Source organism: Balaenoptera borealis (assembly GCF_965194805.1).
Source record: "Balaenoptera borealis genome assembly, chromosome: 11".
In the NCBI taxonomy this organism is placed as follows: Eukaryota; Metazoa; Chordata; class Mammalia; order Artiodactyla; family Balaenopteridae; genus Balaenoptera; species Balaenoptera borealis.
The window spans coordinates 1,372,266-1,387,534 of NC_138868.1; the positions used below are offsets into that span (position 1 = coordinate 1,372,266).

Sequence of the window (15,269 nt, forward strand, 5' to 3'; positions counted from 1 at the left end):
TCCCCCACCAGGCCCAGGCCCAGGCCCAGCCGGCCCTCGGGCAGGACCCCCTGGCTGGGCGGGCGAGCCCTGCCGACCCTGACTCTCCCTCCTGCATCTTCTCCCTGCCCTGCAGAAGCACGACAGGGCCATCACGGCCCGCAGACAGCACCTGAAGGTAGGTGCGGGCCTGGGGAGGGCCGCCCGGGCGTCTGCAGGCTGGCGTGCTGCAGCCCCTCACCACCGCCTACCCCTCGCCCCCCCAACCCCCCAGAGCATCATGCTTCAGATCGCAGCCACGGAGCTGCAGAAGGAGGAGAGCCGCCGGGAGACGGAGAAGGAGAGCTACCTGGCCGAGCACTGCCCGCCGCTGCACATTCCCAGCTCCATGGCCGAGGTGCAGGTACCCAGGCCCGCCCGCCCGCCCACGCAGCCCCTACCCACCGCCCCGTCTCCCCCTCGGTCCAGAGGGCAAGCAGGGTGGTCAGGGCGGGTGGAGGCCGAGTGTGGGGATGGCCACCCACCCACGGCCCCCGCCCCCAGGAGCTCTGCCATCAGCTGCACACCAAGATCAACGCGGCCGAGGAGGAGAAGTACGACATGGAGGTGAAGGTCCAGAAGAGCTCCAAGGAGGTGAGGGGAGGGGGAGGGGGAGGGGGACACGGTGGGGGGGGGCGCCCCGACTGTGAGGCCCTGGCCCCCGCCACCTCCTGCCCAGCCTTGCTGCCCACCCCGCAGCTGGAGGACCTGAGCCAGAAGCTGTTCGACCTGAGAGGCAAGTTCAAGAGGCCCCCACTGAGAAGGGTGCGCATGTCGGCCGATGCCATGCTGAAGGCGCTGCTGGGCTCCAAGCACAAGGTGTGCATGGACCTGAGGAGCAACCTCAAGCAGGTCAAGAAGGAGGACACCGAGAAGGTAGGGTCCCCACCTCTCGCAACCCTCCTGCCGGGCCGGCTCAGACGCCGGACGGGTCAGCCGGGATGGGATTTGGAGGGGAAGCGAGGCTGGAGGTGGTGGGCCTGAGCCCTCTCCCGGCCCGCCCGCAGGAGCGGGACCTGCGCGACGTGGGTGACTGGAGGAAGAACATCGAGGAGAAGTCGGGCATGGAGGGCCGCAAGAAGATGTTCGAGTCCGAGTCCTAGGCCGCCCGCCGCCCGTTCCCGCCCGAGGCCCTCCGAGTCCTGCTCAGCTCCCGTCAATAAAGGATTCCAATCCCCATGACTGCTCTGCTCTGCTCTGGTCCGGCCCTGCCCCAGCCTCTCTGCCCACAGGCCGCCGTGAGAAGGCCTCTGAGACCGGGGACCCCGGGCTGGGGGTGGAGGAGCCACACAGGGGCTTCGGGGGACTTCGGCTGGGCTGGGACCCCACCCACCCGCCTGCCGCCTGGGGCTGCTTGGTGATGTTGGTGTCAGACCCTGTAGGCTTGGACACAGGTGCCCGGGCCATGTCAGAGCCACTTCCCTAGATGACCATTGGTCCATTGTCACTGTCACCATGAAGGTCCCCACAGGGCCCAGAGACCCTGTCCCTGTGGCACAAGTCCAGGCAGGGGCCTCGTGGGCCTGTGTCCCGTGCCCTGTGGGCAGCCCCTTCCTCCCAGGCTGCTCCTCCCCACACCACCCCCCACCCCCCGCCACCAGGGGGCCCGCGGGGCAGTCCTGGATCAGCTGGCCCTCCGGGGAGTCTTGAGCGCGTGGGGCAGGGGCACGCCGGGCTGGGGTCCGTGCTCCCACTGGAGGCTGATGACAGGCCCAGCTGGCCTGACACTGGGCCCGGTGAGAGGGCTAGCTTCTCCCTTCTGCACAGCCCCCGGCCCTGGCCCACGCCACACATCAAGGGACGATGTCCCCGACGGGCCCCGACACAAATGTCACGGCAAGGCCGCTGCCAGCCTCCTCTGTGAGGGGTGACGCCGCGGTCCGCCAAGGTCCTGCGCTCAGATCTTTGGTGCGGAGCCCGGGGAGGCCAGGCTGCGGCCCCTGGTGCCCTGATGGAGCGGCTGTCCGCCCTGCCCTTGCCCTCCGGAGGCCCCTGCGATTGATGTGCCGGGGCCGGAGCCTTGAGCCTCAAGGGACAGACGTCAGCCTGCCCCGCCGGCCTTGGCCAGGACTGCTCCCCGCCCCCGCGGCAGCCCAGGGATCAGCTCCCTCCTGCGAGCAGCTCCCCACAGGCCCTGGCCGGTCTCGTCAGGCCCCCGGGCCCGGGCCCGGGCCTGGTGCCTGGGCTGCCTTTCCTGCTCACGGATGCAGGGTAGAGGGGACCCCTCGACGTCCCTGGCTGAGGCTCAGCCCGTGCGGAGTCCAGAGCAGGCAGGGCAGGCAGTGACTTCAAGGAGTGAGTGGGTTTGGGCAGTGAGAGCTGCCAGTGATAGAGGCAGTGCCCGCCTCGGACCCTGCAAAGTGAACCGGGCAGCTGTGCAGGGGCCGTGCCCGCCGGCAAAGGGAGCGCGAATCTATGCCCAGGGCCACGGCGGGTGCAGGGACCCCAAGGATGTGGTTCCCATAGGCAGGACCCAACTCCGTCAGATGTGGAAAATGGTCTTCTTTTCAAAAGGCAAGGAAATGTCAAACACAGAATTCCAGACAGTGATTCCCCGGGGCGGGGAGCCAAGCCGGGGACAGGTGGGGTGGAAACACGGAGGCAGAAGCAGGTTTGGGGGATGATGACGTAATTCTTGGGCAGAGCAGTGGATTTATGGGTGCTTGTTACATTTTCCAACGAATGAGTGAATTGAAAGAGAAGCATGCAAACCAAACCAAGCCAGCAAACATCTGGCCAGCGCCGCTCGGCCCGGCTCCACGCCCCTCTGCGACCCTCTGCCACCGCCCGTGCTGGGTGACCCAGTGTCCCTGCAGCCGTGTGGACGTGGGGCTGAATGGGGCAATTCTGGGGAAGTGCATAGGCCAGCACCTTCTAGAAAGATCTCTGCAGGGTGGAGAACGGGGGAGGCTGGAGGTGGGAGAGGGGAGAGGGGCCACTGTCATCTCCTGGGGTGGAGGGCGGTGGTGGATGGAGAGAGATTCAAGAGGCGGGGCCCCCAGGACTTGGTGGACGAGGGAGAAGGGGCACCCAGGCCTGTGCTGAGGGGGAGAGGGCGGAGGGGTGTTCTCCAGGGCAGGAGCCTGGGGCAGGTGAGGGGCTGGCTTTGGGCTGAGATTTGGGGGGCTGGGGAACGTGGCAGTTCCCAGGCACAGACAGCTGGGTGCAGGGGTCCGGGCTGGAGACGGGGTCTGGGCGTCCTCAGACGTGAGTACTGGGCGATGTCCCTGACAATGGACGGAGCGAGACAGCAACCCCTGCAGGGCCCGAGCTGGACGCAGGGCAGCAGGAGGAGGGCAGCAAAGGTGCAGCGGACATGGCCCACTCCGTGGGTGATGCTGGAGGTCAGGGAGGGAACGCAGCCACAGGAAGCCCCGGGGGACGCGGCTCGGCTGGACTGCGGTGGCAGGCGAGGCTGGCGGGCACGCTCCTGCGCGGTGCAGGGCGTATGCGGGATTGTGCCCGCAGCTCTCTCCCCAGCCTGCCCCTGCGAGTGCGCCCGGGCCCCCGGGCCTTGGTCCCTACACTGTCCTCCAGGAAGGGACCAGGGCTCCAGGAGGAATGGCTGACCACAGGGACCCAGCACACAGAGAGCCTGGACCCTCTCGGTGAGCCAGAAAGGAAGTGGGTAGAACAAACAAAAAACAAAGTCACCGAGGGGAGCCGGTCACAAGGACACAGACTGGCCGGTGAGATGACCGTGGTGTTTCACGTCCGCTAGACTGAGGTTGGTGTCTGCACTGTGGTCAGGGGAGAGGGCGGCTCCAGTTTTAGGAAACAGGCCATGAGGGCCTTAGGAGTAGAGGAAGGGAGAGACAAAGAGGCAGCGACAGCAGGTGACGGAGTTAAAGATGCTCTTTGTGTTAATCTTGAAACTTTTCTGTCAGTTTGAAATCATTTACCCCAATTAAACTTTCCTTTAAATGTCAAAACAAGAACACTCTTTTTTTTTTTTTAAATTAATTAATTAATTAATTAAATTTTGGCTGCATTGGGTCTTCATTGCTGCGCACGGGCTTTCTCCAGTTGTGGCGAGCGGGGGCTACTCTTCGTTGCGGTGCGCGGGCTTCTCATTGTGGTGGCTTCTTGTGTTGCAGAGCATGGGCTCTAGGCGCACGGGCTTCAGTAGTTGTGGCACACGGGCTCAGTAGTTGTGGCTTGCGGGCTCTAGAGTGCAGGCTCAGTAGTTGTGGCACACGGGCTTAGTTGCTCTGTGGCACGTGGGATCTTCCTAGACCAGGGCTCGAACCCATGTCCCCTGCATTGGCAGGCAGATTCTTAACCACTGCACCACCAGGGAAGCCCCTAAACAAGAACACTCTTAAGCAACCACAAAATAGATGAAGCAAAATCAACAAAGATGAATCGCCCAGACTTCTGAAGATGGAGATGTGGGCAGAAGAGCCCAGAGAGCTCGGGAGACAGGGCGGGAGGCGGGGCGGGGCCAGCGGGCTGTTGACAGGGCGGCGGGCTTGATGGAGGTGGGGGACTCAGACAGGGGTCTCGGGAGGGCTCCAGATGCGCCCTTCTTCAGCGGGTTGGGTGAGTGCAGTGGGCCAGAGAGACGGGGCAGGGAGGGCGGTGCCAGCCTCGGGGGATGGGGCAGAGCCGGAGGTCCACTTGGAAGTGGGCGGAGCCGTGAGGACTAGTATGGGTTGCGGTCCCCCTGGGTTCCCTGCACCTGTGGGACAGGCCTCCCTTCCCCCTCCACCTGTACCCCCACCTGGCCAGGGGGAAGCCAGCGTGGCCCGGAGGACACAGAGCTTCTCCGTGAGCCTCCACCTGCAGGGCTTCACGGTGCCTCACCCTCTCTCCAGCTTCGCCCATGACCACCTGCCCACACCTGTCCCCTCTGGTCCCCAAGCACCAGCTCCATCCAGGCCCAGACCTGCTCCCCCTGCCCCTTAACCAACAAGCCACAGGCCTCCCTGTCACCCTCCTCCTCACAGTGGCTGGACCTCGGTTTACCCGACTACAAAATGGGTGTGCAGGTGAGTATACCCGGCTCACAGGATGGACAGGTGAGGAGGGAGCTCTGGCCCCTTCTGGGAGTCCTCCAGCTCCCCCCAACCTCTCTTCCATGCCACACTCGCCTCAGCGCCATGTCTGGAAGCGTCCCCTGGGCTCTCCCTCAGCTGCCCCCTCCCCACCTCCTCAAAGAAGCCTTCTGTGAGCCCTCAGCCCCGAGAGCCTGGCACATGGTCCAGGCCATGGTAACCCTGTGTAGAGGGCAGGAGTTTGCGTGCCCACTGTCCACGTTGGGCCCCCAGGGCTCCTCTCACATCTGACCCCACCTCCTGACCACCCCAATCACCAAAGTCCTTGCTGGACTTCCAGCTTTCATCTTCTGTCGTCCTTGGGGGGAGGGTGCCCGTAGGAAGACCCTCTGGACAGCTTCTCCCTGCTGTGCCCACGGGGGTCATCATGGACCCTCCACCTGGGCCCCCTCCTCATGGCTTCTGCTGCTTCCGGAGCCCACTCCCTGACTCCCTGGGGAATTTCTGGCAATTCCAGGCTCACTACAGCTGCCCCCTTCCAGGGAGACCTGGCCCGTGTGGAGGGTGTCAGCCGCACCCCTCTGCCTGACCGCCAGACCCCATCAGGGGACACGTGTGTGCACAGACACCCTTATCTGCTCCCCTGTCCCTTCCGCTGTCCCCTGTCCCCCGGTGGCTCCTGTGAGCCACCTGCTGCCCCGGACTCTCACCTTACCTTGTCTCTCAGTGAATCTGCTCAGCATGGCCACGCCCTGTCTGCCTGTCATCGCCCTCCCTGGCCTCCCTCCGACCTGTCTGTCCCCCGCCCACCCCGCAGACTCCCTGCCCTGCCCCTGTCTGTCCCCAGGCACCTCCGGCTCCAGGACCCAGCTTGCCTGATGGGGAGCGTGGAGGGAGCTACACCAACAAACCCTGCAGTTCCCCCCACGGCAAAGTTGGACGGCATGTGTGCACACCCGCACTGGCGGAGTGATCGGCCTGGGAGGCCTGAGCTCAGGAATGAGGCTCAAGCCCCAGCGGGAGACCCTGGGCATCCCTCCAGCCTGCTGACCCGCTGACCATCTCCCTCCCCGCGTCTCTGCTCTCTGCCCACATCCACACAAACAGCCCTGGCCGCCTCTGCTTGGGTTTCCACAGCACCTCAGCCCCGGGCGTCCACATCCAGATCCTCTCGTGCCCCTGACCTTCTTCTGCTTTGTACCTGTGCTTGCTGATGGCACCCCTGGACCCCTAACACATCTGGGCGCCCCATCTTCTCGCTCCCTGGCCTCTGTACCTCGTGGTGGCAGGAGCTGGCTGCCTGCCCACCACACTGCCCACCTTTTCCTACTGGGCACACACCTTGAGGACAGGTGAGGCCATAGACCCACCCCCCCCAGCCTCCCCCATGGTCTCCCCGCCCCTCCCCTGCCAGCTGGGACTCTGAGGTCCTCGGAGGGAGGAGCCTGGGGTCCCAGAACGAATGTGGACCCCCTTCCCGCCCACCTTGGCCTGGACTGGGCTGAGAATGAAGCTTTCTTGGTGCTAAGCCCCCGAGGTGTAGGGTTGTTTGTTATAGCAGCTTCTTCCTTCCCTGACTAGTACATCCCTGTATCAGTGCCCGGGGCACCCATAAAAAAGCACCACAGCCGGGGCGGCTCAAACAGCAGCATTTACTGTCTCCAGTCCTGGAGGCTGGAATCCTAGATCCAGGTGTGGGCAGGGCTGTTTCCTCCTGAGGCCTCTCTCCTCGGCTTGTAGACAGCCGTCTTCTCCCTGTGTCCTCACAGGGTCGTCCCTCTGTGTGTGTCTGTGTCCTGACCTCCTCTTCTTATAAGGACCCCAGTCCTATGGGATTAGGGCCCCACCCTAGTGACCTCATGTAACCTGATCATCTGCAAAGACCTTATTTTGTAATAAGCTCACAGGTCCTGGGGGTCAGGACCGGAACGTGTGAAATTTTAGGGGCCACAATTCAGCTCATAGACCTCCCAGGCCCCCCTCTCTCTCCAGCCGCACCCCCACCCCCAACCCCGTTGTCTTCAGAGCCTCAACATTTCTCTCCTGGATCGAGACGCCCTCCTCCTCACCCATCCTGCTTCTCCCACTGTCCTCCCTCTAACCTACGGAGCCCCCAGTAGGCTCCTAAATTGCGCTCCTGTGGCCTCTGCCACCCCTCGGCCCTGGAAGGCCGCTTTCCGACCCTCGGCGACCTGCCCTCCCCCCACTGGCAGCCGGCCTCAGACCCGTGCTGGTCGACTCGTGCCCTCAGCGCTCCAGATAGACCAGACAGGCATCACTCTCTTCTGCCTTGACCTGCCCCTGTGCTGACCACTTCCCCGTTCTTGACCCCTCCTCCTTGCTCACTCCGCCCACTCTCTCCCCTCCCCTCCCCAGCATCTAGTCACCCGGTGTCGCTTTGTCACTTGAGCTTGTGGTCCTGACAGTGGTCTCCCTGGGGACTCGTCCCACCTGGGCCTTGGAGGCCACCTGGTCCATGGACCCAGCCGCCCCTGGATGTTCCTCCTCGATGCCCCACAGGCAGGGCGGAGTCAGTGCGTCGCATGTCTCTCTGCCCCCGTCTGCCTCGCCCAGACCTCCTCGGGGCCTGCACCCTTGGCTCAGCGTCTCCGGGGCCAGAAGCCTGCCTGGCGCCCACCCCGCCCTCCTGCAGAGCCTGTTGCATCCGGGCTTCGGACTGGCTCGTTGTTTGCCTCGGTCACTCACTGTGTCGCTGGACACTGCACCGGGTTTGGGAGTAAGAGGGGGGACGAGAAGTGGTCTCTGCCCTCCCAACAGCCCCTCTAGTTTGAGTGAACGATGCCAGTTGAACAGATGATGGCGTGTCTGCTTCTTGGGTGGACTCTTAGTTCTTCCGAGGAAGTCTGGCTCTGCTTAACCTGCCAGCAGGGCACAAAGGCCCTCAAACCTGGACACTGGGTCCCCAGGGATGCCTTTCACTGGCCTTGGAAGGAGGTGTGAGAAGGGCGGGTCCAGGGCGCTTTTGTTTGAAGATGTGAGAGCTTCTAGCACACACACCCACAGATGGGATCAGTGGGGGAGCAGAGGCTGGAGGGATGGGAGGGGGCCCTGGCGTCTGGGGACAAGCTGAGTGCTGGGGAGGGCAAGGTCTCAGAGCAGGAGCTGGAGCTGGAGAGGGGAGGGGGACGGGGGCCAGATGGCAAGACAGGAGATGGGGACCCGGAGGGGAGGCCTGGGATGACCATGGAGGGCGCTGCATCTGGGCCCACAGCACCCTGTGGGCCCCCAGATCCCCGGAGCATTCCCGGGCACGGCCGCCATGCGCTCCCACCTCCCACGCGTGGAGAACGGGGCGTCTCCCGCTCTTCGGCCCCAGGAAGTGTCAGATGGGGCGGTTCCAACGTCTCCCAGTCTTGGAGGCCAGAAGTCCGAGGCCCAGGTATCACGGGGGCTCCTCCTGGGCTCTGAGGAAGAACCTGTTCTGGGCCCCTCCCCCAGCCTCTGGTGGTTTCCTGGGGACCTTTGGTTTGTAGACGCACCACCCCCATCTCGCTTTCGTCTTCACATGGCGTCTCCTGGCGGGCAAGTCTGCCTCCAAATTTCCCCTTTTTATAAGGACGCCAGTCATGCTGGATGAGGACCCACCCTAATGATCTCATCTTAACTGATTATATCTGCAATGACCCTATTTCCAAATAAAGTCCCATTCTGAGGTGCTGGCCATTAGGACTCCAACCTATGAATTCGGGGAACACAGTTCAGCCCTTAACAGGAGGGATCAGTCGTTTCTGGGCCTTTGAGGGTGGGGATGGGCAGAGGGGAGAGAGGGCATGCTTTGGAGGGCCCCGGGGTCTGGTGAACGCTTGGCGGGTGAGGGCCAGTTCCGAGCCCCCTGAGCACAGGAGGTGGCAGAGTCCAGGGGCAGCAGAGAGACTGGGGACCCCAAGAGTTCAGGAAAGTAAAGAAAACTGTAAGGGAAGACGTGGGGCCTGCAGACAGGGCAGCTCGTGCCGGGCCCCAGAAATCGCCTGGAGAGCACAGACCAGTGAGGGGTGAGCCAGGCGATGGCCCGAGGCTCGGGGATTAGAGCGTCCGAGCTGTGGGCACGCATCCAGAACATCTCCCTCCAGAGAGGTCACCATGCTTAACGTGGAGGCTCAGGGACCAGGACGGCGCCCTGTGCTCGGGGACACCAGCCAGGCACAGGTGGGCTTCGAGGCCAGGGCTGCAGGGGCCCCGGGGAGCATGGGGGGCTCACGGGTGTCCCAGCCCCTGCGCCCACCTCTGCCTCCACACGGTGCCTCTCTGCCCTCCAGGCCCCTGCAACTTGCTTAACGTTTCCTGATGGCTGTTTTTTTTTTTCTCTCTCTCCTCTTGCAGCAACAGATTAAAAAACAACACCCCAACCCAAGCCCCGATATGTTCCAAACCTCAACCTGCCTCCGGAAGGGGGAAGTGAAACCCGGCTGGGGGTGAGGGGAGGCTCGGGGCAGCCGCCCCAGGAAGCGCCGAGAGCTGCAGCACACACGCACAGCAGGGACCAGCCCGATGGCGGCAGCTCCCAGCCACCCCGGCTCTGAGGAGCACCAGGAACTGCTGGTGGAAGAAGGCACAGGGTAAGGCCCGGGGCCGGGCCGCGCGAGCGCTGTGGTCCCAAGAAACCTCTGCATTGATACATTGTCGGTGGGGGGGGACGCTTAACTTGGAGGTCGGTGGCACCCTTGGGGCTCAGGGGAGGCACACAGCCTGCAGGGCACCTTCCTGGGACCCCGTCTCACCCCGGGCAGGTAGACGCCTCTTCTGTCTGCCTCTGCAGCTGGGCCTCACTGGGAGAGTCCGGGTTCCCCACCAGCTAGTGGGATGCTGACCCAGCACCGGGAAGCCTGGACGCCTGGTACGGGTCCAGGATGCGGCCTGGACACCTGGGGAAGAAGCCAGGCCGTGGGCAGGCAGTGCCGAAGCCGTGAGGGCAGGAGGTGGGGAGGGCCCCAGGCCAGGAAGCCTGGCCAAGAGGGGATGTTCTGCCTCGGGATCCTCAAAGCCTGTGCTTGAGGCCTGGCCGGGCCCCCTCCCCCAGGCCGCCCCCTCCCGGTGCTGATGGAGGCTGAGGTTGCCGCAGCTTCTGAGTGCCAGGCAGGCGCTGTTGGTTGGCGGTGGGATGTGAGGGGGCACAAGCCGAGGCTGTGAGGCTTGCCGGTGAAAAGGACCAGCCGTGTGGCCACAGCCAGAGCTGGGCAGAGAAACTGTGTGACCCAGGCTTCCTCAGGAGGCAGCTGTGCTCCATGGGGCGCTCCCCGCGCTGCCCCCTCCCCACCCCGGCCTGTGCAGGGGCAGAGGAGGGGGGTCCCTGGCTGGGGGAGGGGCTGCCGAGGGCAGGCATCTAAGCTGAGCCACACCGTGGGGGTCCGACTGCCCCAGGGTGCAGGTGCCAGAGAGATGGGAGTGGTCAGGGCTTGTGGAGGGACACGTGTTCTGGCAGTCAGGGGTGGGAGCTGTGTGGAGAGAGACCACCAGCCCAGGAGGAAGACAGCAGGGGCTGCCGGCTTCTGCCCAGGCGAGCGGAAGGGAAGGAGCAGGGGCTCCAGACTGGGGGAGGCGAGATGCTTGCAGCCACAGGACTGGGATGGAGCCGCCCGGGGCTGACTCCCACTTGCCCCAGAGCTGCTGCTGGGGGAGGGGGTGAAGGGAGAGGAGAGGAGGGGAAGGGGGCCCACTAGGACCCCCGCTGAGCCCCCGAAGACAGGGCTCCCCACAGCCTCAGGGTTGACTTGCAAAGTGGGTTCCAACCCCAGCTCTTCTGCTGGAGGCTGGTGGCAGCGGTACCTGATTCTGTGATGATGCTTCTATTGATAATGAGAGGAGGACAGAAATGTCTGCAGGGCGTGTGTGCGTGTGTGTGTGCGTGCGTGTGTGGGTGTGTGCGTGCGTGTGCGAGTGCGTGGTGTGAGTGTGTGCATGCACGCGCGTGTGCGTGTGTGCGTGTGCGTGTGTGTGTGTGTGAGGGAGGAGGAAGGTCGTCTTCTCCATGCCGAATCCCACGGGGACCTGGTGCGGGGGCTTCGGGGGGCCGAGCCCTGGGGGAGTGGGGAGGCTGGGCAGCTGGGATCGGGCGGGGGGCTGTTGTTGTGGGGGAAGGGCGTGCTGGATGGGACCCGTTGCTCGCTCGCCGCCAAGGAGCGGAGGGGGGCACGGCCCAGGCTCTGTGCCCTGAAGAGACAGCCCCGTCCTTCCAGGGAGGCAGGTCGCTCCACACACAGCAGGTGACTGGGGAACAGCTGTGTCCCCGCTCAGAAAGGGCTCCTCACGTCAGCGCTGTCCGGCCCTGGGCTCCTCCGGCCACCTCACGCCCATAGAAGGGCACGGCTTGAGTGGCCTGGCAGGGCCTGCCCGCTCCTTGGCCCCCTCCTTGACCCCCTTCCCAGCTGTCGCGCATGCCGAGGAGACGGAGGAGGCGGTGGAGGGCGCGGCCGCCAGCCCAGGTCCAGGCGGCTCGCTGGTGCCTGTCCCCGGGCCTCGGGCTGCACCTGTGCGGGGTCCGTCGGGGGCTCGGTTGAAGAACCGGCTGGATGCACCCCCGGCCCCTGGAGCCTGGGCGCCCCGGCGACGTCACCCCCACGGGGGGTATGTGACGCTGACGTTTCAGAGTGAAACTGAGACCCAGGGTGGGTGGGGTTCTCGTTTCACAAGGTGACTAAGGGAAGCGGGGATTTTCCTGTCCAGGGTGAGGGAGAAAGTCCCCGATGCCTAGGCAGGGGACTGAGGCTGGGAAGCCCCGCCCAGGGGCCCCCAGGACAGCCAGGGTCTGCTGGGGTCGGAGCCGAGCAGGTGAGACCTGCCCCCCTGCCCCCGCTGCCCCCCATGTGCTGCCCATGGGCGCTTTCAGGTCTGTGGATCCAGGGCAGGCCGTGCCCCTCCAACTGGCCAAGTTGGGCCATCCCCTCGGACTGCCCCAGACCCCTCGGAGGCCCCATGTGCACCCCAACCCTCCCCGAGGCCGGACGGAACCACGCTGGGCCCTTCCCCTGTCTGCACCCATGCAGGACTCCTGCTGCCATCTGGAGATAGGCTTGCCGGCCCGCAGGCCAGCCCCTCTCTGGTTGGCCAGCATGACAGGGTGGTCTCCAGACCCCTGCCCCTGCCACGTGCTCTTTCTCTGAAAAGCCATCAGGCCACGCCTTCCCATGCGTGGAAGCGTTCACCATGGAGCGGTGAAAATCTGTGCCCCAGGGCGGCCACTGGAGCCTGCCCTGGCCACCCTGACCTCACTTCCCCCCGCCATCTGGCCTTCCCAGCTCTTCCCAGTTCTGGAAGGTGCCGGAATCATCGCGGACTTTGCACAGGCCCTTCCTCAACCTACCTGGCCGCCCCACCCCCTCTGCAGGCTTCCCTCCCCTCCCCCGGGGTGGTCGCTACCCCAGGCTCCCTTCGCATCTGCCACTGCCCCTGGTGGGGGCCGGCATGGAGCATGGTCTGTCCTCTCCAGCACCCGCCCCGGGTGGGCTGGGCTGCTCTGGCCCTGGATGACCCTGACTGGGGTGGGGGAATGGGGTGAGCAGGTGTCTCCCTGCCCCCCCAGGCCTCTGATCACCACCGCCCGCCAGGCAGGCCGCCCGCCAGGCAGGGCGTGGCCCCCGTGCGCAGGGGACGCTGCCTCAATCACTCCTCCGTGTGCTGAGCTAAGGGGGCAGGCAGGGTGGGGACAACTTGCAGGGCCACCCTGGGCAGGATCCCTTTCCCGGCCATCAGTCCCTGCAGACCCTCTCGGCCTTGCCCTCTGGGCTGCAGGGTCTTCAGGAGAGAGGCCGCAGGTCCCCACGGGGCTGCGGGCGGCTGGCAGCTGGAGGGAGGGGCTGAGCCAGCTGGGAGGCCTTGGACGCCTCCGTCCCCCTGAGGGAGCCTGTGGCATGTGAGGGGCGGAAACCCACCGGTGGGAACCGCCCACTCAGCCAGGTACCTGGTGGCCCTCCCACCCGCTTGCCCTCTCAGCAGGACCGGCACTGCCTGGTACAGCCGGGCACACGGCCCTGGAGCAGCGGGCAGTGCCAAAGGCCACTCAGGAGGACGGGTGGAGCCGGGCGGCATGAGACCCCGGCCCCGGCAGCGGGCTGATGGGGTGGAGGGATTGGGGGCCGCACGCTAGGGCTCCTTCCCCAGACCTGCCCGGGGTCCAGACCCAGAGGTAACAGTCAGAGCTGGGTCAGGCCTTGGGACCCCCAGGTGGACCTCGTCTCCTCCTCCCCACGTCAGGGGTCTCGGGGGCCTGGAAATTTCCCAGGGGAGGGGGGAGGTCTGGCTCAGCCCAGATGATGGATGCCTTCCTCCTGTGCCTCCTCCCACCTCCATCTGGACACTTCCCATTCCCTCCTTGGGTGGGGAAGAGGGAGAGGACCTTGACACACACTTGGGGAAGTCGCTGCACGGCCCACCCTGCTGATTTGGGAAGCCGGAAACCCTTCCCTGCATGGCCGCCCCCTTCCTGGTCCCCATTTGTCTCCTCATAAACAACCCTGGAGCCACCGGGGCAGAGCCATGAGGGTCTCCGGGCCAGAACGGGCGGGCCCCCCAGCGTGGCACTGTGGGTTTGTGCAGTGCTGCCCTCCCCCCACGACCCCCCTTCCCCCGCCTGCCTCTGCCTCAGCATCCCTCAGAGGGTGCCAGAGCGATGGGCCAGCCCTCAGTGGGGAAGAGGAAGGTCCTGGCAGCAGCAAGAGGCCCCTGGAGCTGGCAGGGGTGGGGCCGTGAGTGTTGCCTTTGCTCTCCTGGGCTCTGAGTTCCAGGTGCAGGGGGGAGGAGGCGGGTGGGCACAGAGCCCCAGGGCACACGGCACCGGCTGCTGCACCTGGCCTAGTACTTTCTGGAGCGACCGAGCCTTGCCCCTGAGGCCTCAGTTTCCCCATGTACACAGTCAGAGCTGTAGGTACGCAGCACTCACTCAGCCACGCCAGCCTCGCCAAGCTCTGCAAGCCAAGGTTCTCACTGAACAGCCAGTGAGGCAGGTGCTAGGGCCTCCCTTTCCAGGGGCAGAAGCTGAGGCTTAAGGGCTGAACCTGCTGCTAGAATGTGTTTCCTAACGCTGCTTCCCTGCAGGGGCTCTCTGGGGAGCCCAGGCCCCCTGCGACCCAGCTAGGACTCAGGGTGACCCAGGGGTGGGATTTGGGGAAGAGATGGGATTTAGGGAAGGGGTGGGATTTGGGGAAGCCCCTCACAGGCGCTCAATAACCCCACCACTGCTGCTCCCGAGGTTTCCATGAAGACGAGGGCCACCCCGAATAGGGCACAGCTCAGAAGACACCCCTAGGGACCTCCTCCAAAGCAGAAATGGGACTTGGCATGGCCATAATGAGCTGGTCCTCTCCAGAGCCACCTGGAAAGGAGCCCTCAGCTTCTCTCTCAGGCCCCAGCCCCCAGCCCTTTGCATCTGGGGATCCTCTTTCTAGGAGGGCCCTGGGCCATAAGACAACCAGTGAGGGGAGTTCCCAAAACTCCCCAAACCCTGAGTGCGGCCGAGGCAGACAGTCAGACCCTCTCTGCCGATGATGAATTGAGACTTAGAGGGGAAAGCACAGGCTGGGGGTGCAGGGCCAGGGGATGCTGGGCCAAATGGGAATCCAGGCCCATGGTTGGGAAGCCAGCCCAGCCCCTGCCCCTTCCCCCATACCCATGAGCCTGAAGGGAGGGGGCTGGGGCCTGTGCGGGTGTGGAGTTTATAGGAGATAAGAGGATTGAGGAAATCAGGCCTCCTAACACTGCCCAGCCAGCACAGCCCTGCAGTGCCAGACACAGACAGATAAGAGGTGTGGGGGGTGGGGGGGGGTGGTGGCGGTGGCGGGAGAGGAAAGCCCCGGCCCTTTCCTGGGGTCAGGCCAGCCTGTCCAAACTCCGTCAGCTAACTGCCTCCAAGCTGGGAAGGTGGGAGTTGGGGGGTTCGCGGGGGGAGCATTGTCTGGTCTCACTGGCTGGCAGGGAGGGGCTGTCTGGGAACCTAGGAACTGAGTCCACCTCACCCCGTAGCAGTGGGAGGGCCTCGGGGCTCTGGCCTCAGAGCCTGGAACAGGGCCAGCTCTGGGGGTGGGCATTTGCAGAGGTCAGCAGGGACAGCCGGCAGAGGGTGGGGGTGACAGTAACTGGGGGGTAGTAGTGGTGGGTACAGCCTCGGCTTCCCCACTATCCCATGAGCTGTTGGTGAGGACCGGCAGAGGGTCACTGCCCTGCTCTATGCCTGGCAGGTGGGATCTCAGAAGCTGCTCCTTCCTGCTCCCAGGGAAAAACACAAGCCCCTCACTCTGAAGGTGT

At 64.8% G+C, this 15,269-nt stretch overlaps 2 protein-coding genes across 2 annotated transcripts in view; both read left to right on the forward strand.

The window, feature by feature from the left end:
* TNNI2 (troponin I2, fast skeletal type) lies at nt 1-1,197 on the forward strand. The gene is made up of 5 exons (XM_082340082.1): nt 1-157; nt 254-382; nt 523-612; nt 718-894; nt 1,026-1,197. Exons 2-5 carry the CDS (start codon nt 260-262, stop codon nt 1,119-1,121), a joined length of 486 nt encoding a protein of 161 aa, XP_082196208.1. The 5' UTR covers nt 1-157; nt 254-259; the 3' UTR covers nt 1,122-1,197.
* Nucleotides 1,198-9,496: 8,299 nt separating this feature from the next.
* Nucleotides 9,497-15,269, forward strand: part of LSP1 (lymphocyte specific protein 1) — a 37,902-nt gene continuing 32,129 nt past the window's right edge. Inside the window, exon 1 of the mRNA XM_082341987.1 lies at nt 9,497-9,592. Coding sequence (XP_082198113.1) covers nt 9,525-9,592 — 68 coding nt within the window. The 5' untranslated portion in view covers nt 9,497-9,524. The remainder of the gene's footprint in view (nt 9,593-15,269) is intronic.

Bases quoted from the DNA above. Each gene is read 5' to 3' on its own strand.
- TNNI2 (XM_082340082.1), top strand. From the start codon at position 260: ATGCTTCAGATCGCAGCCACGGAGCTGCAGAAGGAGGAGAGCCGCCGG. The intron at 613-717 runs GTGAGGGGAGGG...CCCACCCCGCAG, and splicing joins TCCAGAAGAGCTCCAAGGAG to CTGGAGGACCTGAGCCAGAA. The intron at 895-1,025 runs GTAGGGTCCCCA...GCCCGCCCGCAG, and splicing joins AGAAGGAGGACACCGAGAAG to GAGCGGGACCTGCGCGACGT.